The 26,787-nt window shown below is 40.9% G+C and overlaps 1 protein-coding gene across 1 annotated transcript; it reads right to left on the reverse strand.

Moving 5' to 3' along the window:
- Positions 1 to 3,945: 3,945 nt before the first annotated feature.
- On the reverse strand, positions 3,946 to 17,095 carry pgd (phosphogluconate dehydrogenase). Its single transcript, XM_034173268.1, has 13 exons — positions 16,996 to 17,095; positions 15,993 to 16,068; positions 15,664 to 15,843; positions 14,654 to 14,719; positions 14,463 to 14,581; positions 14,298 to 14,367; positions 14,054 to 14,188; positions 12,067 to 12,256; positions 9,168 to 9,310; positions 7,584 to 7,717; positions 6,486 to 6,585; positions 4,447 to 4,569; positions 3,946 to 4,335 (listed from the first exon to the last, which is right to left on the reverse strand). Exons 1-13 carry the CDS (start codon positions 17,034 to 17,036, stop codon positions 4,216 to 4,218), a joined length of 1,497 nt encoding a protein of 498 aa, XP_034029159.1. The 5' UTR covers positions 17,037 to 17,095; the 3' UTR covers positions 3,946 to 4,215.
- Between the last annotated feature and the right edge of the window lie 9,692 nt (positions 17,096 to 26,787).

Genomic DNA, 26,787 nt, shown 5'->3' on the forward strand with positions numbered 1-26,787 from the left:
TTTGTACAATATATCTGGTTCTCTGTGGTTGGATGTAGTTGTATTCTGCTTTATAGTTGCACAAAATTACAGTCTAGTGCATATTTTAAATCTTGATCGTTGAACTGTTGACAATATCATCCAAACCCACAGTGCACCATTATCCCAATAACAAACCGTGGGTGACCAAGGACATCAAAGCAACACTGAACAGGAAGGAGGAGGCATTCAGGAGTGGAGACAGATGCTGAAGATGATGCAGCTTGAACTGAGGAAGAAGATGGCAGAGGAGGACAGTTACAGGAGGCAGCTGGAGAGCAAACTCCAGCAGAACAACATAGAGGTGTGGAGTGGGATGAAAACCACTGGTCAGGGTAAGAACATCAGACCAGATGAAGGAAGGAGACCTACACGACGCCAGTGAGTTAAACCTGTTCAACAGGATTGACTACATGGATTCTGCCCATTCGTCTCCCAGCTCCTCTCAGTGCTCTCCCTCCCTTCCCTACACTCCTATTCTCCTTGACACCTCTGCTTCCTTCTGCTGAGACCTCAGCCATTCTGCCTCCCATCACAACCAAGGCTCTCTCCATCCTCTCCAATCACCATCACTGCTGAGGATAGAAGAGAATCTAGTCTCCTGTGTCTGGGAAAGGCTGCGGGTCCTGATGGCCTCAGCCCAGAGTGCTGAATGGACACACTGTCCAGCTGTGGGATTTTCCAGCACATTTTCAACTTGTTCCTGAGTGGTGGAAAACCTCATGTCTGGTTCCTGTGCCCAAGAAGAACTAAAGCATACTTAATGGCTACAGACCTGTGGCCTTAACATCACATGTTATGAAGTCACGTGAGAGACTCGTTCTGAGGCACCTCCGCAGTTGTGGAATCATCACTGGACCCGCTGCAGTTCGCATAACAACCCAGCGGGGGAGTGAAGGATGCCATCTTTGTGCTGCACAGATCTTACTCTCACCTGGAGGAGGCACGCAGCACTGTGAGTCATGTTCTTTGACTTCTCCAACACAATTCAGCCTGACATGCTCAGCAATAAGCTACTTGACATGAAGGTGGAGGCTCCACTGATGACCTGGATTATCAACTACCTCACAGGCTGCGCACAGTGAGGCTTCGAGATATTAGATCAGACACCATCAAAAGCGTGGGCACCAGCGGGGATGGTCCTGTCTCTCTTCCTGTTCACACTCTACACCTCAGACTTCAGGTTATGGTCACAGTCCTGCCACCTGCAGAGGTTCTCTGAGGACTCTGACGTTGTGGACTGGATTGGCAGTGACCAGGAGGCTGAATACAGTAGTGTGATGGACAGGTTTGCGGAGTGGTGTGGACTCGATCACCTGCAGCTCAGCATATCTAAGACAACAAAGGAGCTGGTGGTGGACTTCAGAAGACGGAAGACCTGTCCGAACCCACTTACCATCAGCGGAACAGAAGTGGGCATTGTGGACTACTACAAGTACCTGGGTGGGTGTCCACATAGACAACTAACTGGACTGTAAACATAGCTGCTGTGTATAAGAAAGGTCAGAGCCGACTGTACATCTTCAGGAGGCTCAGATCTTTCAATGTCTGCAGAAATGTTACCGATGTTTTATCACCCGGTGGGCTCCAGCGTCATCTTACACACTGTAGTGTGCTGGGGCAGCAGGCTGAAGGCAGCTGACATGAAGAGACTCAACAAGCTCATCAGGAGAGCTGCCTCTGTCGTGGGGGTTGAGGTGGAGTCTGTGCTGGAGGTGTCAGAGAGGATGATGCTGAGGAAACTGCACACCATCCTGGACAGCACTTCCCACTCCCTGCATGCCACACTGACATCCTGTCAGAGCACCTTCAGCCATAGAGTGAGACCACTGAGGTGCACCACAAAACGTCACGGGAGGTCTTTTGTACCTGTGGCAATCAAACTGTACAACTCCTCCCTCTTCTGCAGGATCAATAGATAATGAACAGTTATTAGGCATTAGGTACAATATTGTCCAACAGCTTGTGCAATATATCATCCAGTCATTTTGCATAAATTTGCTTTACTTATTAAAGTTGATTTTCTGCAGCTGGTCTGCTCTGTGTCAACCTGATAACGTCACATCTCAGAAGCTAAGCAGAGCAGAATCTGGTTAGTACTTGGATGGGAGACCTCTTTGGAACACCAGTGGTTGTGTGGGTTTCTCCAGGTAAAACTGGAGTTGCGTCAGGAAGGGCATCCCGAGTAAACTTGTGCCAATTACCAATGCGTATTGGGCTGTATCCGCTGTGGCGACCCTGAGCAACACTGGGAGCAGCCGAATGAACAACTACATTAAGATTGATTTTCTACTTAATATTCACACTTTCTGTAACTGTGTATTTAACTAAGCATGGTTTATTGTTTATGTAGTTTGGGAAAATGATTTCCTTTGGGATAAAGTTGATCTTTATCTTTGTAGCTTCAGAAAAACTTGCTGTAGTTATGTAACAAGGTGAAGTTCAGATTAAGATTTTCCTACTGGCTTGGTTAGTGAGGAATTCCCCTTTGGCTGACCTGGTCATGGCGGTTCCTCAGGTGAGGAAGACTGCCTCTTCATTGAGTTGTCGACACGGAGATGATTGAACAGGCCCACTTTTGACACACACTGCTTTGGTCTCAAGTACAAGCAGTCTGGTGTTCGATCCCCACCGTGGCCACAAAGATTCGTCATCTGCTCACAATTATACACTGAAAACTGCCCCCTTCAGTGTGGAGACTAGAGATTCTTTGTCCTCTTGTAGCAGATTTCAATGTTATCACCTCCTGACAATAGTTGACTGGATCTGCTGCAGGTCAAACTACACTTTGTATCTTCTGTTGTTCTATACATTTGAGATTAGGCATCAATCTTTTATCCCCCCCGGTATGAAATACGGGGGGACGTAGCCATCAGCATGTACGTCCGTCTGTTTTTGCCCATTAGCGTGATACCAAGTACCAGTTGACCAGTTTCATTCATATTTAGCACAAATGTGTACTTGGGTGATCTCTGGAGGTTCTAGATGGTAACGTCACATTCCGATTAACAGAGGACTATACTTAAAAACAACTTGAAGGTAGTGGATGCTGGAGTTCAGTAATGGTATCTAAAAAAAAAAAGGTTCTTAAACATGTCAAGTTTGACATGTTCTTCATTAAAGTACAAAAAAAACCTGGTGATTACAAAATTCTTTCAGGTGAGTGAGGTTTTTTTCTTTTCTAGAAGGTCAGCACAGTTGAATAACAAAGTTGGTACTAAGGTAACCTGAATTATCTGATGTGTTTTGTTCCACTGTAGATCTGATCCAGTGAGATTGTGACTGCACCTGCTGATCACAGGTACAAATCTAAATGTCAGTCATTTTTCTGATTGGTCCTATGTGTAGATCCACAGTCGCCGAATTACTGGCACCTGACACTTGCACCTAAATGATTAATTGCAAAATTATTCTTTTTCAAGGCCTCCCTGAAGAACCAATGCCTTGCATCTACAATGAGAACCTAACGTCAAGACTTCAACTCTAGTGACTTAGAAGCCACCTTGAAGAGATAATTACCTTTGCCAAGTTGGGCAGAGGTTATGTTATTGCACTTTTTTTTTTGGTTAAACATGCAAGCACTGAGGCCACCTAGTGGACAGACAGAATTGTGGGGTCCGCAAGTAAATACGTTTACATACTGTATTAAAAAAAAAAAAAAAAAAAAAAAAGGATTCTTAAGCAAAGAAAAACATGAATGTGAGAACTGAACTTTTGCTAGAATGAAAGTTGTGTACACTCAGGTTATTTCATCCAAGACTGGCTGAACAGATGATGCAGATGAAGTATCTTGTTCTAGGACATAGACTGGTAGCATGACTGGGTATCGAACCAATGCCTAGATGTTGGTATCCCACTGAGCTCCTAATGTCCCCAGTAAAAGACAGAAATCCTGTTTACAAGAGGAAGGAGTGCACAGGCTAATTATAAAGGGATGGAAATCTTTATTTAGCCTAATGCAACAGTTGACTGTAATCCAGGATTAAGACCGTGACCTGTGGAGAGCGTCTGCTCCACACGGAAAGTCACACAAGCTGTTACACTGAAACACAAATACAACTGACACAGCTACAAGGAGGCTGAAAATGGAGCTTTTAAATATTTAGACATTGTTAGGAGATGGAATGTTTGACAGGTGACCTCCCGTCGTGCCCTGACATGGATCTTTGTGTTCTTCTGCAAAGTGGAGTCGTTTCTCTAAACGTTATAAGATGAAGAGGAGACATTTCCACCGTGACCTGTCCAGTTGGTGTGGATGAAATGTCCGGGGTTTGACAGCAGCTCGTATGTGTGGGCCCCAAAATAATCTCTCTGGGCCTAAAAACAAGAGAAAGGCATCTCATAGTCACACAAACACAGCAAACCTTTAACTCTTCAAATCTCTAAACCCAAACACACATGATGTCTTTAATCGGATAAATTTCTCACCTGAATCAGGTTTGCTGGCAGCATTTCGTGTCTGTAGCCGTCGTAGAAGGACAGAGCTGTGCTGAAACAGGGTAGCGGAATCCCGTGCTGGACGCCATTGCTGATGGTTCTGCGCCACGACTCCTAGAACGCCAAAGTCAAGTCATCTATAAATTCAATCATTTTGATCCTGCAGTCATCTGATCACATGGAGACACGTAATTACTGTCCAAACATTTGTAATAAGTGTATATATAAATGTTTTGGGGTTAAATTTTTCACTTAAGACAAAAACAATCAGTATTTATTTAGAACGTCAACATCTTCACGCTAAACAGCTGCACAATATAAACCTGTGGGGGCAAGATAAAACACACTGGATAGGTCTAAACATCATTAGAAGTGTCCGGGTGTAAGGACGGGATCCCTACATGCTTGCAGGTTTACCTCAGTAAATGTAAATAAACTTATAGCTGCTTGTCTTTGCATTGTTGCCACCAGATGGCGATGCTGCCCACTAGTCAGTAGTATTAAAATTATTTACATTGTATAAGGTAAGGTTCAGAGCCGGCCTGTCACATGACTAATGTGTTTGGTAACGATGACTCTTAAAGGGTGTCCTAAACAGACACACACATTTCTGTTCTGTTTATTTTCACTGCTGAAATGCTATCAATAACAAGAGCAGGGCAGTTTATGTTCCCTCTGTATCGTCCTCAGAACCGTGAGCAGTAATACAACTCACACCAGGATTCAGGTGGTGACCTCGTTAAAGGCCCCTTCACACATAGTACGATTAAGTACAAGTCACGGCGGAACAGCTCGTATGAGCGAACCACGAAAACGATGTGACGGGCAGGTGTGCACGATCCCCCTGCAATGGTATCGTGCATGAGACGGTGTCGTGAGCATGAACACAGTCTAAGAAGAGATGTGTTTCACCACATCACACCGCTGATGTGGAGAAAAATAAAATAAAACCAGCTGTATAATTAGTGAATATCACTGGATTGCTATAATACATATAAAGGGGACGCAATACAGAACCCCATGATTAAATAAAAAATAAATGCCACTCACGGGATTCGAACCTGCACGTTATAACGGGAGCATGAAATGGCTAAAATTAACAAGCAGATGCACGTATTTAAAGAAAGAAAGAAAAAAAACACCATAACTGACCAAACTGCATTTGTTACGGTGTATTTCTGTTGATGTGTGATTGGAAGTGGCATATTTGTTGCACTGTTGGCTTGTCATATGGTCCTGTGGTGCGCCGTTTACAGGACGCGTATGTCCTGTCAGACAGATGTGACATTCAGTTCGCCTGCTGCGTGTCCACATGAACAGACGGTCCGTTCCAGCTGGAACAGCCTGTTGCAAAAGCAATATATATGTTTTCATGAATTTCCACGTGAGGACAGCAGGCAGAGACGCATGCCTCACGGAGGAACATTGTTAAGTTCATGTCCTTCTAAACACAGTAGGTGTTCTCCAGCGGTGCCGTCCAGGCGCGCGCGCGCACACACACCAATGTCTGTTCAGCGCCCAGACCAACGTGTCTCTGTGTTATGTGGTCAGGCACCTCATGCTGTGTGCGCTCAGACCTGGCGGTTCGGCCTCCATGTGATCACATCTGTATATACATATCAGCATTTTATGTAAGGTGTGAAGGGGCCCTAAAATTAAGTGATTGTGAAAATCCTTCTTCTTGCTCAAAATTAGTCGGGACCAGCTCTGCTAAAGATGCACGTTTTCCTCCACAAACTGTCAGCGTGACCGGGCACTCACAATCTTTTCATCGGCTCACGAGTGTTTCTTATCATTTCTTATCATCCATTCAAATAACATCAGTTAGCTTGAAGAAGTGTTTGCATTTTAGCTCAATAATGCAACAATTAATTTTTTCCGGAGTGAAAAGATGATCTCCAGCAACATCTAAAAATATAGTCAGAGTTGGTTGGCTGGTTGGTCAAGAGTTCTTTAAGTGTGGTTTTGGTTCTTCCTGAAAGAGGAAGAGACTTGTCTTTGTAATGTGTCATTTCTCCACTTCCTCCTACCTGACAATCCTTCATGGCCGCAGTGAAGAAAGAATCCAGCAGCAAATTCTGCAGCTCGGGATTGTTGTCGAATGCATCTTTAATCCGACCCAGGAAGACACTGGAGAGAAGAACCGGAGCCAAAAGAGTCATCAGTTTTACACAACACTGGAAATCTGAAGTATTTCATATTTAGAAATGCTGAAAGTTATCACCACATGTAAAAAGAAAGCCTTCAGTTTTTAAATCAATGAAACAAACATTTTTTTTCTTTCTTTCTTTTGAAGTAGGATCATTTCTACTTTTTGTTTTGATACACGGTCAACCAGGTTAAGAAATACGTTTCCTGTAAGGACGTCTTCAGTGTTACTTTGCTGTGCAGCAAAACATCTTAAAAACCTGCTCCAGTCGACATGTAATCAACTTCAAGGGTTTTTGTTTTATTTTTAAACATATAAAATCTGCAAAGAAACAGCCAGTCTGCTCTGTGTAAGCCTGATCCCATCAGATCTCAGAAGCTAAGCAGTGCGGGGCGTGGTTAGTACTTTGATGGGAGACCTCTTTGGAACACCAGCGGCTGTGTGTGTTTCTCCAGGTAAAACTGGAGTTGCGTCAGAAGGGCATCCGGTGTAAAACTTGTGCCAAATACCAATGCAGATCTGGCTGTATCTGCCATGGCGACCCCAAACAAAACAATATAAAATCTGCAAAAAAAAAAAAAAAATAAGGTAATTGGTGGGCCGCCGAAATGTTTTTAATGCAATTTTTCGTTGTATTCAAGAAGTTCCTCTTTAAAATGTCTGTCTGGTTGGTTGATTTATGCAACATCATTGCCAGATTACAGCAACTCTGTCACAACTGTGATTTCCTCATTTTTCTGATTTTACAGGGAGGGGGGTTTTCTGTCTGTGCCGGTTTCTCTGCTCTAAATCAAGATGTTTTCTGTCAAAGCAGCAGCAATAATATGACCAGAAATAAATAAACACCAAAGTGCACATTAGAGAAGTTCAAAACAACTGTACTGAGCATTTGTTGGTTTTGTGTGCACTCGGTAGATGATAAACAGATTTCCACAAGGACAGAGTGTCCCTCTGTGACTGTTAATTAAATTCAGCGTACCTTCGGATGATGCAGCCTCCTCTCCACATCAGAGCGATTCCGCCGTAGTTCAGCGTCCAGCCAAACTCTGAGGCGGCCTGTTGCAGCAGCATGAAGCCCTGAGCGTATGAGATGATCTTGGAGGCGTAGAGGGCCTGAGACAGACGTAACAGGATCAGAGCTTTAGGACACGTTACAGAATATGTGTGTGTGTGAGGAGAGAAACAGCATCTGAAACATCCCCACAGTCAGAGATCACATAATCCAGGAGAATCTCTGGGATCAAAGCAACAACATTTTTGTAAAGTTACCTTTTTTTGTTTGTTTTTTACTGCTGCTGGCTAATAAGTCTAGATAATTGTGTAAAATACACCTGCTGTCTGTATATCAGTGTGTGTTCACAAGTAGAGTGAATGACCATAAATAACACCCCAAAAAAAATACAAAATAAATATCCTGCCCTACCCACAGGTGTCCAACCAGGACACTGGGATCAGCAACACCAGATGAAGTTTTTTAAAGAAGAAATTCAGTAATCAAAGATGTTCATCTATTAGAGGAAAATCTGTACTTGTTAACAGTGTAAAAGGTGGTGTTACAGGAAATGTTAAAGAATAAAAAATAGGTACTTTTAGCACAGTTTAACTCCACTGATTGTCAGATCCTCTGCTGATACAATAAAATAACTATTTGACATGAAAATGAACTTAAAAAGACGTCTGGTCACATCAAGCTTCGCCGAATGCCACGGAACAGGGTTAAAGGTCAAGGGTCAGTTGCCACCAGAGTTGAACAGAACATCATGAGCTGTAAGTGGATTAAAGTCAAGCACACAGAGTTGGAGCTCACACACACACACACGCAGAGCGCCCAAAGTGAGCTTTTTCCCCCTTTTTGGGACACATAAAGGATTATCTTAGTTTGTCTTAAATTAGTGGTGTCATTTGGAAAAATAGATGTACACGTATGTAACATTTTAAAATACAGCGTTAACGAGAAATGTCAATATATTTAGGACACGTAATCTATGTAGGATTTCCAAAATAAAACTGCTTCAAAGATGTTCTGTGAGCAGCTCTTTTGTTCAGTAAATGTTACTGCAGTCACCAGGACACACACCAGCAGGCTGAGTTTGTAACTCACTGATAGAGCTGGAGAAAGAAAGTGGGCATAAATCTAATAAAGCAGTTATTTATTTACGGGCACTGACAGAAGAAATTTTGCATTTGACTGAGGTTGAATAAAAAGAAACGTAACTCAGTGCTTAAAAAAAAAAAAAAAACCCTTGGCCGTATGAGCATAAAAATAGTAAACAGAATGTGGCCTTTTGACCTCTTAAAGTAGGTCAAGGTTAGCCATCTTTGAACTTGTCCAAGGTCTGTGTCCCAAGAATGTTCCCTGTGAATTTGAAGACAAGGACTGGACTTATGCTGAGTACAGACAGATGGACAAAAGCCTTCACAAAACCTGATGACCATATTTTGGTTTATGTTCAACCATCAACAGCCCCAAGGGGGGATTTTCAAAGTGGACATAGAGTGCATCACTGAGGTTTGTCATAGATGTTTCGTGCAGTCATAATTTAACACTTTTTGTCCATCTTACCTTTCTGACATCCTCCAAGAACTGAGCCTTGTCCTCAGACTTGATGTCAGCTTTGCTGCATTTACTCTGTGGCCCTGGCAGGCTTTTGGCTTTCACCCGCTCGTCCTTCAGAGAAGACAGACATCTGGCAAAGACAGCCTCTCCTGAAGAAGAGACACACAGCAGTGGACAGAGAGCATTACTGGAATACAGCAGCAGCTTAAACTGTCGTCGTCTTCTCATTCGATTCAGTTTATACAGCGTCCAACCAGAAGATAAGCTGCTACACACAAGTAAGGGTTAAACCTGACCCACCACCTGAGCAAGCACACTAGCATCAGTGGTCAGGAAAAACTCCCCCAGGGTTATTTTTTATTATCATTATTATTAAATCAGAAGAAGAAATCTCAAGCAGACCAGACCCAGTGGGGTGACCATCTGTTCTGGTCATACTAACAAAAAATAAAACGTAAAAGCACAACAAGGAACTGTCAGACATGCAGAGAGTACAGAGTCCAGCAAACGACTGATGGATCAAACAATACAGAGGTGAAGAACAGCGTCTCAGTAAAATGGACAAATGGTGAGTCAGTATTCTTTTGTTTGAGTTTAAACCATATGAAGGTTAAGTCAGTTTAAATTGACCAGAAATTATTCCAACTAAGCTGGTGGGAAACATTTCCACTGTGAGCTGAATTTCCAGGTTTCCAACTACAACCCCAATTCGAATGAAGTTGGGACATTATGTAAAATGCAAATAGAAACAGAATACAATGATTTGCAAATCCTCTTCACCTGATATTCAATTGAATACACCACAAAGACAAGATATTTAGTGTTCAAACTGATAAAACTTTACTGTTTTTGTGCAAATATTTGCTCATTTTAAAATGGACGCCTGCAACATGTTTCAAAAAAGCTGGGACAGTGGTATGTTTACCACTGTGTTACATCACCTTTCCTTCTAATAACACTCAATAAGCGTTTGGGAACTGAGGACACTAATTGTTGAAGCTTTGTAGGTGGAATTCTTTCCCATTCTTGCTTGATGTATGACTTCAGTTGTTCAACAGTCCGGGGTCTCCGTTGTCGTATTTTGCACTTCATAATGCACCACACATTTTCAATAGGCGACAGGCTGGACTGCAGGCAGGCCAGTCTAGTACCTGCACTCTTTTACTACAAAGTCACGCTGTTGTAACATGTGCAGAATGTGTCTTGGCATTGTCTTACTGAAATAAGCAGGACCGTCCCTGAAAAAGACCTTGGTTGGATGGCAGCATGTGTTGCTCCAAAACCTGGATGTACCTTTCAGCATTGATGGTGCCATCACAGATGTGTAACTTGCCCATGCCATGGGCACTAACACACCCCCATACCATCACAGATGCTGGCTTTTGAGCTTTGCGCTGGTAACAGTCTGGATGGTGTTTTTCCTTTTTTGTCTGGAGGACACAACATCCATGATTTCCAAAAACAATTTGAAATGTGGACTCATCAGACCACAGCACACTTTGTTAACTGACAATGGTTTTCTGAAGTGTTCCTGAGCCCACACGGTAAGATCCTATACACAATGTCGGTTTTTAACGCAGTGCCGGGTGAGGGATCGAAGGTCACAGGTTTTCGGCCTTGCCGCTTACATGTAGAAAGTTCTCCAGATTCTCTGAATTTTCGGATTATATTATGGACTGTAGATGATGGAATCCCTAAATTCCTTGCAATTGAACATTGAGAAACATTGTTCCTAAACTGTTGGACTATTTTTTCACGCAGTTGTTCACAAAGTGGTGATCCTCACCCCATCTTTGTTTGTGAACAGCTGAGCATTTTGTGGATGCTCCTTTTATACCCAATCACGACACTCACCTGTTTCCAATTAGGTGTTCTTTGAGCATTCATCAACTTTCCCAGTCTTCTGTTGCCCCGTCCCAACTTTTTTGAAATGTGTTGCAGGCATCCATTTCAAAATGAGCAAATATTTGCGGTGTATTCAATTGAATATAGGTTGAAGAGGATTTGCAAATCATTGTATTCCCTTTTTATTTACATTTTACACAACATCCCAACTTCACTGGAATTGGGGTTGTATTTGATAAACTCCAGCATTGAAAATTGTCAGCTTGGAATCAGGGTCAAAAACAGATGGAATAAGTAATGAACCAGAATGAACATAAACAAAGCACATTAGGTTCAAATGGCTGTTTGATCACATGACCTCTGCAGGTTCTATAAAGAACACGAACAGATTGTAGCTGCACAAATCTCAAGTGTGCAGAACTGAACTAACACACCGACTGTTACACAGCACATGCCAAATGACACATTAAAAAAATAAATAAAGATTGAATCACAGCGCCCAACGTATTCAAGATAAGCAGGAAAAGACTGCTTTGTAAGCATGATGTGCTGAAATTTGTGCGGCTGCAAAAACAGGCAGCAAAGAAAGGGATTAAGAGAAAACACCCGGCGAATGACCACCAGACCATTTACAGTAGCGGCCTGCCGGCACGTCACAGACCAGTTCAGCTCTCACAATGAGGCCTTTTGTTCTGCTGCTGTCACAGGAAGAGCTCCAGCACCGCCAGGATCGCACAAGCAGATCATTTTATACGTATATAGAAGAATGCAGGGATTTGTTGACAAACGGGTTTCTGCTGCACCAGAACTTTCCGTGTGTCTGATTTTAGAGGACTCTGACTAAAGGCTCAGAATGTCAATCACACGGCGTCACTTTAGTCTTCTGACCTGTATACACACACACACACACACATTGCGAGAGGCCGACTCACAGCGACACCCTCACTACCTGATCACCTTTCTGCAGTGTCACTGTGACACAGTTTCCTGAAAGCAGCCAGTGTGGGAAGAAAGAGAGAGAGGGAAACCAGACACTTCCTCATGTGCAACCTCTCCTTACCAATCAGGGTGACGGGAGTGCCGTATTCCAGCGCTGAAATGGCGGTCCACTTCCCTGTGCCCTTCTGTCCGGCGCTGTCTCGAATCTTAGGCAGCAGGTGATTACCATCAGAGTCTCTGTATTTAAGGATGTTGGCAGTGATCTCAATCAGGAAGGACTCCAACTCTGTCTTGTTCCAGTCCTCAAACACCTGAGGGGGACAAAAGCCACTCAGACACCAGCGGGCGGACAGTACAGCGGACAGTGATACGTACAATGATGGTGTGCAACAGTGTGGATTCCACAATAGAGTCAACATAGTGAGAAACAAGTTTTTTCCCTAATATTATTAACACCTGCAAGGTCCTTATTTCTTTTTAATTTCACCAATGAATTAATTTTTTTCTTTTTTGCTGTTGCATGTCAAATGCACATCAAAACACCATCCAAACACTTTTCTTATACATGTAAGTAACTATAAGGTCATTTTCACATGAAAGCACAATAGGCACCTCCCTACCTAGCTGACCTAATTAAACCTTACGTACCGGCCCGGGCTTTACGTTCTCAGGATGCAGGACTACTTTGTGTCCCTAGGGTGAATAAGAAGTCTGCGGGTCACAGAGCTTTCTCTTATCGTGCCCCTGTTCTGTGGAATGATCTCCCTGCATCAATAAAACAATCAGATTCTGTGGAGACTTTCAAGTCCAGACTTAAGATGCACTTCGTTTCCCTTTCATATGGCTAGCATACTGGTACAGTTTTGTTTTACGCTTTTTACTCTTAATTCATGTTATTAGTAATTGGAGCGTGCCGCGACCTCAACTTTACCTAAATTCTGGGTCTTTTAGTGAAGCTTAGGGCTAGCGGCCGGCAATCACCTTAGTATTTCTTCTGTTTTTCTTGTTGATTAATGCTGGTAAATTATACAGTATTTTTTTTGTCTTTCTGATGCCTGATTCTGTTTTTTCAGCTCCATCCAGAGATGGGAGTTGTATTTGTGTTGGCGATCCTCCTGTCCTGTGCACCAACAGCAATTCTTGTATATTCGTCCGTGAATTGTTTCTGTAATTTATGTTTGTAGCATGGCCCAAGCAGAGGTTCACCCCTTTGAGTCTGGTCTGCTTGAGGTTTCTTCCTCAGAGAGAGTTTTTCCTTACCACTGTTGCTCTGGGGGTTGGTAAGGTTAGACCTTACCTGTGTGAAGTGCCTTGAGGCAACTCTGTTGTGATTTGGTGCTATATAAATGAAAATAAATTGAACTGAAATTAGTCACAGAAGTGGTTAAAATGTGATTATGTTGTGTGAACCAGTGGACTTTTGCGTTGCATCTGAGCTCATTTAAGCCTCAGTAAGTGTTAATTAAACAGCCCAGTGATGTGAGCGGCCCTTAAAAAAAAAAATAAATAAAAATAATAAACTGAAAATCTTTCCCGTGACGATGGGGCTGCCACACCCAGTAATATATATAAATAAAATATTATATGTAATTAATAAGCTAAATAAGAGCTATTTCTCAGTCCCATTTTCTTGCTGATTTTAATAATAATAATAATAACACATTTTATTTGTTAGGCGCCTTTCTGGGCACTCAAGGTCACCTTACAACAAATACAACACAGCAATAAGAATATAAAATGGACTGCATTTATATAGCGCTTTTCCATCTGCATCAGATGCTCAAAGCGCTTTACAATTATGCCTCACATTCACCCTGATGTCAGGGTGCTGCCATACAAGGCGCTCACTACACACTGGGAGCAATAGGGGATTAAAGGCCTTGCCCAAGGGCCCTTAGTAATTTTCCAGTCAGGCGGGGATTTGAACCCATGATCTTCTGGACTCAAGCCCAACACCTTAACCACTAGACCATCACCAAACTGTAGAAATCTTTGATTCCTGAAGTTTTCCATCCAGTTTTTAACTTTGAAGGAGCAGATTTGAAAATTAAAATAGCGCAGGTTAAACTTTTGCTCAAAGAGGTCATGTAGTGCAAAATGAAGCTCACCTTTGCCATCTCATCATGGTCCATGCACCAAACGTCCTTCATCAGGTGATAGGCTTCACAGATCAACTGCATGTCTCCGTACTCGATGCCGTTATGCACCATTTTCACAAAGTGACCTGCACCCTCATCTCCAACCTGCCAATTTCAAACAATAATCAGAGCGGCGCAACTCCACCACAAAATGAAACAACCCCACGGGTCACTGTTCCATTTCAACTAATCAGTGTAGTAGGTTTCTGCTCACCCAGTCACAGCAAGGTTCTCCTGTTCCAACTTTAGCAGCAATGCTTTGGAAGATGTCTTTTATGTGTGGCCTAAAATTGTAAATGAAAACACAAAACAGCCGTTGATGGAGTTGAACGCAGTGACGCGAGGAGTTATGACCTGGATCAGGCTTTGTGAAGCTCACCAAGACTCTTTGTGTCCCCCCGGCATTAATGAAGGTCCATAACGGGCCCCCTCCTCTCCGCCGCTCACGCCACTGCCCACAAACAGCAGCTTCTTCTCTTGCAGACTCTTACAGCGGCGCTGCACAAACAGATGAAGACAGTCAAACTTCTCCCTTTCACACATGATGATTTTCTGACCTCAATGACTTACGGTCGTGTCCTTGTATTCAGAGTTCCCACCATCAATGATGATGTCACCCGCCTCAAGAAGAGGAACCTGCACATGAAACCAAAAGTATTTCTTCAGAGTCTATTTTCGACTGATAATTTCAGGTAATTTTAAAACACGATTATCCCCAAGAATTAAAAGTACTTGAGGTGATTTCTGATCATCTTTTGTCCTGCATATTCCACATGAGACCAAACTACCCATTTTTATTTTCATAACGTTGCAATGACTCGATTGATCCGGTCTGTGACTGACGCTGAAACACAAATTTGTGTTGTTTTTTTTGTCGTCCAAAATTAAGTACAATTAATGTTTTATTTTCTGGTCCCCTGCATGAGTGTGTAAGAAGGCTTCAGATGTTAGAATGTGAATATCAGAGCAGATTTAAGGTTCTGTCGTTGACATAAAATAAGGAATGCTTGTGCATACTCTGTTCATGGTGCTGCTTTGTGGAATAATCTACTGTGCATGTTACTGAGATCCTGTTAAATCTATCAAATCCAGACTCAAAAAAAAAAAAATGTTACTTATGTTACTTGTACATGATCTTTATTAAAATCTAATAGATTATAAAATTGTGCATGTTATTGGTGTGTCGACTTGTAATCTCTTATGGTTGCATTTGGCATCTTATTGCATATTTATGTTGTTAAGCACTTTTAAAGCACTTTAAAAAGTGCTTTACAACAACAAGGGGGAGGTGATGGTCTTGTGGTTAAGGTGTTGGGCTTGAGTCCAGAAGATCATGGGTTCAAATCCCCGCCTGACTGGAAAATCACTAAGGGCCCTTGGGCAAGGCCTTTAATCCCCTATTGCTCCCAGTGTGTAGTGAGCGCCTTGAATGGCAGCACCCTGACATCGGGGTGAATGTGAGGCATAATTGAGCGTCTGATGCAGATGGAAAAGCGCTATATAAATGCAGTCCATTTACATTACCATTTAAACACCTGAACTGAATTGTTATATCATCATCATCATGCCGAGCTACAAACCAGTTTGTCAATGAAGTCGTCCACGGCCTGTCCAGCCTTGACCAGAAGGATGATCCTTCTTGGTTTCTTCAGTTTGGACACCATGTCCTCCAGAGACTCGGCTCCAATCACCTTAGTGCCCTTGGCCTCCTTCTGCAGGAAGTCCTTCACCTTGGACACGGTTCGGTTGTAGGCACAGACCTGATGTATAAGTATCGATTAGATTACACTAGATAGAACTTTATTAATCCCTTGGGAAGACTCCTTTAGGGAAAATGTGAATACAGAATAAAGAAGCACTAGTCCGACTGCCACTCCTTTTTTTGAATAACTGCATGTTGTCATCTTACCACGAAGCCGTGATCATTCATGTTTAAGATGAGGTTTTGGCCCATGACGGCCAAACCGATCAGTGCGATGTCTGCTCTGAAAGGAAACGTAATCACATGTGAGCCTGTAAAGGGCCATCTTCTTGCAACTGAGATTTGTTTACACATGTGAAACAAACAGACACCATCTGCAGTCTTTTTGAACACTTGACACATTGCATTTTTATTCTTAATATCACTACTAATAAAACCTTTAACAGAATATAGAATTAAATGACAACCATCACCCTTCATATATCTTTAATAATATGAGAAATACAGCATAAAAAAATGCCAATCACATCAACTGAGACATTAGAATTAACAGCTTTCTTTTTCAAATTGTTGCAATCAAACACACAGACCAGGGCAGAAAAAATGCTGTTACATGCTACAAATGTGACATTTAATTTAGCCACAAGTAATAGCAAAACTAGTCAACATGTATCATGTTTTGCTGAAGAAACAAACAAACAGTCATTTAATTAAAAGTTTAATTGATCATTAGTTTGACAACTCAATAAACTTGCTGGATATGTGAAATAAAATGAAAATATTTTAATTGTTGAATAAAATAGAATTTCTGTCGCTATAAATAGACAAATCATTAAAAAACATGGAAATAAATTTTATTTTCAGCCTTCATTGAAAAATCATTGATAAATTTCTAAAAAGCTCAAATTAATTCTGCGGATTAAAAACAAACAAATCATGCAAACTAGTAAAGATGTTTCTAATTTAAATTAATTTTACGGAGTTTTTTTTTTTTTTTACTTTATTATTAAGGGATAATAAACATTATTTAATAAACATTATTTCCAGCTTCAGCATGTTTCATGTAGTCAGTTAGCTAACAAGCCATCCCCTCGGCTAGAAAACGGATTTTCTGAGGGGCACTTTACAGTCATTTCCTCCTGTGTTACCTGCAACAGTTTTTGGAGTTTATCGACAGTGTGAACTCTTTACTATTTGTGTTTAAACTTACTCTGCCATGATGTTCGGCCGCTCGTCGTCAGGTGTTCTCATTCGATGTTACTTCCTCGTTCTCCTCCCAGCGAAGACAAGCTAAGGTACGCCCACAAAGAGATACCAACCAATCATAAAACGAAACGGTAGTGTTCGCGAACTCCCATTGGTGCGACAACCAAAGCAGAGAATTCCTTTTTCCAATTGGCTCCTGTGACAGCGCTCTATCCATAAATATACGCCCACAGGAAAAATGGACCCCTTTCAATGTTTTTATGATTTTAAGCTGAAAACGACTAGAAATGTAAAAGTTTTCTGTTTGGTTATTAATATATGATGTGTATATGTCGCGGACATGAAACTTTTTGAGGTGGAGCATGAGCATAGCTAAAACCTTTCAGCTTCCCGCCTTTTATTTTAATTTATTTATTTTTCCCTTTCAGCTTCTGGGGGAGTTCTACTGCCCCCAGACCCCCCACCTTTTTATTTATTTTTTTGTTGTTGTTTTTGCCAACAATATGGCCAAATTATCATATTGCAATATTGTCATATCAATTAAACATTCTTAAACAAAACAGTAATAATATCAGGTATTTATATATATGTTAGAAAGATTAAAAAATAAATCAAATCTTCACTGTGCCTTGTGATAGAATCACTACGATGACCGCTCCAAGATGGCGGCCGCATTTCTTTCGCCTCAGCAACCAATGCGGCGTTTACTCCCGTTATGTCTACGTTGCTCCACCGTCGGTTTGTGGCTTTTTCCCACTGCGGAGATTTTCACCCTGCTCAGAGTGCCACTCTCATTGGACCGACATCTCTGCTATTTTAGCATTGTGGGATAGCTCGCGCCCACATGTTGAGCTCGCCGGACTACTTTCTCCGCCCTGCTCAGCGCCGCTCTCGATGGAGCGACAACACACAGAATGTGTCTCTTCCCAAATAGTCTTTAAGTGCAGCTTCTTGTTCTGACTTTAATACGAAGTCAACACCCAAGTCTTTCATCGCCAACTGTAAATGGTCATCAAAACATTCCAATCGTATGTTTCTGAACTCTTCCGCATCAAACTCCATCGTGTCAATGTTTACAATGTGATTGAGCAATAACAGGTGGAGGCGCTCATAAACTTTAAACATAAAAGTTTCTTAAATATTTATTACGGACACTCTTAAAACTTCAGTTATCTTCATAATTTTATTACTGGCAACTTTTAGAATTGATTTAGATGAGATATACTCATTATCTCACAGGAATTATCACAATTATCTGGGGACTACTTTTCGCGCAGGAATTCATCAAGCACGTCGGCCGCGGGCGCGTACTAACACAGAATCCCCAGAAACTGTACAGTTGGTCGGCCAAAAGAGCCTCCACTTTTAGCTTGCCATAAGCTAAGCTAGTGGCGTTCGTAAGAGTGTGGGAGGTGCTTCATCTACCATAGAGCGATACAATACAATCTTGTACAATACATCTTAGTCTGCTGCTTTATTTTGTGATTTTGAACCGTTTATAATAAATGACTAGCAAAAAAAATATACATTCTTTTAATATTAGAAAATAAAACGGAGCTAATTATGGAATCTGTTGCCTGTTTAAATTGGTGATATGTATCAATTCAGGGTACAGACCCAATTAATATAGTGTTGAAAATGCATTGCATAACTCAAATCCACAGTGAGTTGTCGGGTACCTCAGGGTTCTCTTTTAGGTACTTTATTTTTGCCTCAGCAATTTATATCTATTCAAGGTTATGGAATTACTTGTCTCCATTATGCCAATGGCCCTCATCTTGACATGCCAATTAACGCAAATAATTTCAAATCAAATCAAATCATTGCCCCAAGGTGCTTCATATTGCATGGCAAAGCCATACAATAATCACAGAAAAACCCCAACTGTCAAAACGACCCCCTGTGAGCAAGCACTTGGCGACAGTGGGAAGGAAAAACTCCTTTTTAACAGGAAGAAACCTCCAGCAGAACCAGGCTCAGTGAGGGGCAGTCTTCTGCTGGGACTGGTTGGGGCTGAGGGAGAGAACCAAGAAAAATACATGCTGTGGAGGGGAGCAGAGATCAATCACTAATGATTAAATGCAGAGTGGTGCATACAGAGCAAAAAGCGAAAGAAACACTCAGTGCATCATGGGAACCCCCCAGCAGTCTAAGTCTATAGCAGCATAACTAAGGGATGGTTCAGGGTCACCTGATCCAGCCCTAACTATAAGCTTTAGCAAAAAGGAAAGTTTTAAGCCTAATCTTAAAAGTAGAGAGGGTGTCTGTCTCCCGGATCAGAATTGGGAGCTGGTTCCACAGGAGAGGAGCCTGAAAGCTGAAGGCTCTGCTTCCCATTCTACAACCCCTGGCAAAAAATTATGGAATCACCGGCCTCGGAGGATGTTCATTCAGTTGTTTATTTTTGTTGAAAAAAAGCAGATCACAGATATGACACAAAACTAAAGTCATTTCAAATGGCAACTTTCTGGCTTTAAGAAATACTATAAGAAATCAAGAAAAAAAGATTGTGGCAGTCAGTAACGGTTACTTTTTTAGACCAAGCAGAGGAAAAAAATATGGAATCACTCAATTCTGAGGAAAAAAACCCTGTAAATTTTCATCCCCCAAATTAACACCTGCATCAAATCAGATCTGCTCATTGACATTGACCCTATGTGTCTTTTTGCAAGGAATGTTTTTGCAGTTTTTGCTCTATGGCAAGATGCATTATCATCTTGAAAAAATGATTTCATCATCCCCAAACATCCTTTCAATTGTCCAAAATATCAACATAAACTTGTGCATTTATTGATGATGTAGACAGCCATCTCCCCAGTGCCTTTACCTGACATGCAGCCCCATATCATCAATGACTGTGGAAATTTACATGTTCTCTTCAGGCAGTCATCTTTATAAATCTCATTGGAAAGGCACCAAACAAAAGTTCCAGCATCATCACCTTGCCCAATGCAGATTCAAGATTCATCACTGAATATGACTTTCATCCAGTCATCCACAGTCCACAATTGCTTTTCCTTAGCCCATTGTAACCTTGTTTTTTCTGTTTAGGTGTTAATGATGCCTTTCGTTTAGCTTTTCTGTATGTAAATCCCATTTCCTTTAGGCGGTTTCTTACAGTTCGGTCACAGACGTTGACTCCAGTTTCCTCCCATTTGTTCCTCATTTGTTTTGTTGTACATTTTTCGATTTTTGAGACATATTGCTTTAAGTTTTCTGTCTTGACGCTTTGATGTCTTCCTTGGTCTACCAGTATGTTTGCCTTTAACAACCTTCCCATGTTGTTTGTATTTGGTCCAGAGTTTAGACACAGCTGACTGTGAACAACCAACATCTTTTGCAACATTGCGTGATGATTTACTCTCTTTTAAGAGTTTGATAATCCTCTCCTTTGTTTCAATTGACATCTCTCATGTTGGAGCCATGATTCATGTCAGTCCACTTGGTGCAACAGCTCTCCAAGGTGTGTTCACTCCTTTTTAGATCCAGACTAATGAGCAGATCTGATATGATGCAGGTGTTAGTTTTGGGGATGAAAATTTACAGGGTGATTCCATAATTTTTTCCTCAGAATTGAGTGATTCCATATTTTTTTCCTCTGCTTGGTCTAAAAAAGTAACCGTTACTGACTGCCACAATCTTTTTTTCTTGATTTCTTATAGTGTTTCTTAAAGCCAGAAAGTTGCCATTTGAAATGACTTTAGTTTTGTGTCATGTCTGTGATCTGCTTTTTTTCTACAAAATTAAACAACTGAATGAACATCCTCCAAGGCCGGTGATTCCATAATTTTTGCCAGGGGTTGTACAAACCCTAGGAACTACAAGTAAGCCTGCAGTCTGAGAGCGAAGCGCTCTATTGGGGTGATATGGTACTATGAGGTCCCTAAGATAAGATGGGACCTGATTATTCAAAACCTTATAAGTAAGAAGAAGAATTTTAAATTCTATTCTAGAATTAACAGGAAGCCAATGAAGAGAGGCCAATATGGGTGAGATATGCTCTCTCCTTCTAGTCCCTGTCAGTACTCTAGCTGCAGCATTTTGAATTAACTGAAGGCTTTTCAGGGAACTTTTAAGACAACCTGATAATAATGAATTACAATAGTCCAGCCTAGAGGAAATAAATGCATGAATTAGTTTTTCAGCATCACTCTGAGACAAGACCTTTCTGATTTTAGAGATATTGCGTAAATGCAAAAAAGCAGTCCTACATATTTGTTTAATATGCGCTTTGAATGACATATCCTGATCAAAAATGACTCCAAGATTTCTCACAGTATTACTAGAGGTCAGGGTACAATAACTTCAGTTTTATCTGAATTTAAAAGCAGGAAATTAGAGGTCATCCATGTCTTTATGTCTGTAAGACAATCCTGCAGTTTAGCTAATTGGTGTGTGTCCTCTGGCTTCATGGATAGATAAAGCTGAGTATCATCTGCGTAACAATGAAAATTTAAGCAATGCTGTTTAATAATACTGCCTAAGGGAAGCATGTATAAAGTGAATAAAATTGGTCCTAGCACAGAACCTTGTGGAACTCCATAATTAACCTTAGTCTGTGAAGAAGATTCCCCATTTACATGAACAAATTGTAATCTATTAGATAAATATGATTCAAACCACCGCAGCGCAGTGCCTTTAATACCTATGGCATGCTCTAATCTCTGTAATAAAATTTTATGGTCAACAGTATCAAAAGCAGCACTGAGGTCTAACAGAACAAGCACAGAGATGAGTCCACTGTCTGAGGCCATAAGAAGATCATTTGTAACCTTCACTAATGCTGTTTCTGTACTATGATAAATTCTAAACCCTGACTGAAACTCTTCAAATAGACCATACAATTTCATCGTAGGATTTTAGAGGATTGTCTGATTTCAAGAAAAAAAATGGATGTCATGTAATTTCCTGCTTCAAAATTTAGAGAAGACTGAGAAGGTCATTGCCAGACACTGGTACTATCAGTTAACATCATCTTCCAATACACCTCAGTGCATTTATCAATGGCTGTATGTCTTTCATCAGTTAGGTCTGAGAGCATTCTCACATTGTCACAACATCCACCACACTACAGAAGTACTTTAGATCCTGGATGGCAACTACCCAGGTAGATAACCAATCCATCCCCATTTAAAGTCTATTTGCCACAGACAGATGATACTTGGGCATCCCACCAGCCTTTTCCATTTGCTGGGGTCTTCAATACTGCGAGCTGTACCAAACTCATAGAAGCACGTCACATGGTGAAATTACTGTTGCAGATGTTCCCTCAATACTAGTGGTACACCTCAGAGTCTCACAAGTCATCAATGGTAAACAAAAAAAAAAATTCCAGGGGTACACAGTGATCTTCTCAGGAGAACTAGTTGCCATTGACATACGGTCATTTTAAATCAGCGGTTAGCTTTCAAGTCCCACAACCATAAAGACAGGAAGCACATAGCCCTGAAAGACGGACTTTTGTTCAAAGGTATCAGTGTAACCAAACACGTAATTCCAGAATCTCTGGTGACTATTCAACATTCCAAAGGTCCATTTGGCTGAAGGTCCATCAGGCTGGATGTGTAGACAGCCTAATGACCGACAGGGAAGCCCCTGAGCAGTGGAGGAACATGCAGGCCAACACCCCGACTTTAGCACTTCCCCGCTGTCAGGCCAGAAGCCAAACGAGGATGAGCCATAGATAAATTTCAAATCCAGAGGAAGATTGGAGAACAGAAAAGTACCGCTGTTGTTTTGACCCGGCCTTCTTTAGAGACGTTTGGAATAGTGAGCCATTTCCAAAGCTCTTCCAAGGTGTCCCACAATCTCAAAGTCCAAGAATCCAGAGACAAGAATTTCACTCTCAAAATTAGTATAACTTCGGTATAAGTTAACCATTTCACTGTATAAACGTCTGAGTCCAGACCCCCCAAATTCCCTGTTCAGCTTCAAGTGCATTCAGGGCACCCATTGAAGATTCCAGATTATTAGGCTCACTTCATTGTCTTCCTGTTTGTGTGAGGTTGGATTTTAAGGTACCACAGTCAACATAAAACTCTAATGGGACTCACACTCACTTATCTGGCAGTTTGTTAAACCTTATGTACAGCAGTGTTCAGAATAATAGTAGTGCTATGTGACTAAAAAGATTAATCCAGGTTTTGAGTATATTTCTTATTGTTACATGGGAAACAAGGTACCAGTAGATTCAGTAGATTCTCACAAATCCAACAAGACCAGGCATTCATGATATGCACACTCTTAAGGCTATGAAATTGGGCTATTAGTAAAAAAAAAAAAAAAAAAAAGTAGAAAAGGGGGTGTTCACAATAATAGTAGCATCTGCTGTTGACGCTACAAACTCAAAACTATTATATTCAAACTGCTTTTTTTAGCAATAAAAAAGTATTTAGTTGTATAACCACAGTTTTTCATGATTTCTTCACATCTGCAAAGCATTCATTTTGTTGGTTTGGAACCAAGATTTTGCTCATTTACTAGTGTGCTTGGGGTCATTGTCTTGTTGAAACACCCATTTCAAGGGTGTGTCCTCTTCAGCATAAGGCAACATGACCTCTTCAAGTATTTTGACATATCCAAACTGATCCATGATACCTGGTATGCGATATATAGGCCCAACACCATAGTAGGAGAAACATGCCCATATCATGATGCTTGCACCACCATGCTTCACTGTCTTCACTGTGAACTGTGGGTTGAATTCAGAGTTTGGGGGTCGTCTCACAAACTGTCTGCGGCCCTTGGACCCAAAAAGAACAATTTTACTCTCATCAGTCCACAAAATATTCCTCCATTTCTCTTTAGGCCAGTTGATGTGTTCTTTGGCAAATTGTAACCTCTTCTGCACGTCTTATTTAACAGAGGGACTTTGTGGGGGATTCTTGCAAATAAATTAGCTTCACACAGGTGTCTTCTAACTGTCACAGGTAACTCCAGACTGTCTTTGATCATCCTGGAGCTGATCAATGGGTGAGCCTTTGCCATTCTGGTTATTCTTCTATCCATTTTGATGGCTGTTTTCCGTTTTCTTCCACACGTCTCTGGTTTTTTTGTCCATTTTAAAGCATTGGAGATCATTGTAGATGAACAGCCTATAATTTTTTGCACCTGCGTATAAGTTTTCCCCTCTCCAATCAACTTTTAATCAAACTACGCTGTTCTTCTGAACAATGTCTTGAACGTCCCATTTTCCTCAGGCTTTCAAAGAGAAATGCATGTTCAACAGGTGTTGGCTTCATCCTTAAATCGGGGACACCTGATTCACACCTGTTTGTTCCACAAAATTGACAAACTCACTGACTGAATGCCACACTACTATTATTGTGAACACCCCCTTTTCTTTTTTTTTTCTTTTTTTTTTTTTTACTAATAGCCCAATTTCATAGCCTTAAGAGTGTGCATATCATGAATGCTTGGTCTTGTTGGATTTGTGAGAATCTACTGAATCTACTGGTACCTTGTTTCCCATGTAACACTAAGAAATATACTCAAAACCTGGATTAATCTTTTTAGTCACATAGCACTACTATTATTCTGAACACTACTGTACCAGCATGTGGACTGCATTCTCAGAATATGGGATGAGTGACTGTGTTCCAAAGGTAAAATAAATCAGCAGGATACAGAGCTTTCATTCGCTGTCGAGATAAGACTGTCTGATTACAATGAGCCCTTTAAATCCAGACTAAAGATTAATCCGTTCTCTTTAACGTATAATTCTACTTAGCTGTATTGCATGACTGGATTATCTCTCATTTTCAATAGTCTAGTTGATGAGACAATAGTCTCATCTATGGGGAAGGTTTCAGTCTCAAACTGGCCACTGGTTGTAGTTAGCTGAGTCCAGGACTCTGTTGCATATGAGCATATTAAATATTATGTTTTAAACTGATGTTAAGGCAGATTTTTCTATTAATTTCTGTTCTTTGTTTACATTCCCTCCTAGTTACTGTCTGGAAACTTCTTCAGGCGTGATTACATGGAGACTGATTGGTCCATAAGATGCTTGCATTGACGTGTGAACTTCTGCTGGATTATGGGTCATTTTGGGAAGAGGTCAGAAATCCATTAGGTTTGCCGTGAGCTATGGGAATCTCCCACATCCAACACCCAATTTGGTGACAAGGTTCAAGGTTCAAGGAGTCTTTATCCCCAAGGGGGCAATTTGGTTAGCCCCCTTGGGGATAATAAAGACTCCTGTATTGTCAATGACTATTTGAGAGTCATTGACAATACAGTCAATAACTCTCAAATAGTCTCTCTGGGACTCTAGTCTACACCACAATGTTTCTAGAGAATTATTCCGACATTCCATACAACTCTGTATATCGTTGTTTAATTCCCAGTACAAGACTTCTGTGATTGCATGTACACTCTTATGTTGCGCCTTCTGTTTTCTTATAGCAGATGGTCACCCCAATGAGTCTGATCTGCTTGAGGTTTCTTCTTGGAATAAATAAATGTTTTTTCTTCTTCTTACCGCTGGGGTGGATAAGGTTACTTTACTTCTGTTTAGTGCCTTGAGGAGAGTTGTGTTACAATTTGGCATTGTATAAATAAATCACCAGCCTCTGTACGAGTATAAGCATTATTAGCTCTGATGCTTTGTTTTTTTGTAATTAAAATGGATCACTTTTCTAAAAAGTAAACCAAAAAAATAATGATAATAACATAAAATAATCAGCCTGCTAATTTGCAGTTACACTTTTATTGTTTCCTCTTACACTAAACAGTTGAATGGTGCAAGATTACCATACACAGAATTAGGATATCTGCATGACACATCTATGCTATACAGCGAATGGATAATTATTACAAATACATTAAACATATTTACATTTTAATTCAAGCTCCAAACAACACAAATATTTACAAAATAAGTATGAAAATGAAACAGATGTGACAAATAATGTACAGTGTTAAAATGTCATGGTTTGTCTATTTAGTTTTTAATTTTAGTGAACAGATCGACATGGGTGGTTGGGGGGGGGGGGGATATCACGGTCTGCTTTGTTTCAAAGGCATCAACGGAAAGCGTTGAGGTGATGAAAAAACACCAGCACACAAACACAACAGTACATCGTTTCAGATGTCACTAGCTACTTTGTAGTATAATCCCTGATATTAGAAAAATTAAGAGATTTAAAAACCAACCTTAATTATGTTTAAAAAAAAATAAAGAAGAAGCAGCTGGCTAGCATGAGTAATGAGTAATTCTTAAATATTCTTCAAAATCTAAACAGACTTTCACTCTAATAAATAGGAAGCACAAACGCAAGCCCACTGTCAAAAGCGTCTTACATGTTACTTTTCGCAAGTTCAGCGATGGAAAAACATCGTCGTAGTACATTCATCTCTTTCTCAGAGGCTTCCACACCATCATTTGGTTCATTCTAAAACACGCCCACTTAGAACTGATCAGTTAGTCAAACTTTTTAATTCATATGTGCCAAGAGTTGCAAACTAATATGTACATTGCAAATGATAAATACACAAAAATAATAACATCCCTCTGAAACTGAGTCAGTGATGTGCAAATATTAGCTCTGACAGATTATTTTTTTTTATATATATATATGTATATATAAGCGCTATGATTGGGTTATTGTGAGGTACTACTTCCAAATATGAAGATTCCCTGACCGTCAGGTTAGCTGACCTGAGGGCAGCGGTTTCTCCTTCTTCTGACTTGTGAGCACAATGATGTCAGTCTTCAGGTCATCGAGCATGTCCGTCTCAACAGTTCGCTCGTTACATATAATACATGAAAGCGAACTGCTAGTTGGCTGACCAG

Source organism: Thalassophryne amazonica, chromosome 6 (genome assembly GCF_902500255.1).
Source record: "Thalassophryne amazonica chromosome 6, fThaAma1.1, whole genome shotgun sequence".
NCBI classification, from domain to species: domain Eukaryota; kingdom Metazoa; phylum Chordata; class Actinopteri; order Batrachoidiformes; family Batrachoididae; genus Thalassophryne; species Thalassophryne amazonica.

Excerpts from the sequence above, each read along its gene's own strand:
- pgd (XM_034173268.1), bottom strand. The coding sequence starts at position 17,036 with ATGAGAACACCTGACGACGAGCGGCCGAACATCATGGCAGA. Across the intron at positions 14,720-15,663 it reads ACGACTTCATTGACAAACTG|GTTCCTCTTCTTGAGGCGGG; the intron begins GTTTGTAGCTCG and ends TTTCATGTGCAG. Across the intron at positions 7,718-9,167 it reads TCTTGGAGGATGTCAGAAAG|GCCCTCTACGCCTCCAAGAT; the intron begins GTAAGATGGACA and ends CGTCTGTCTCAG.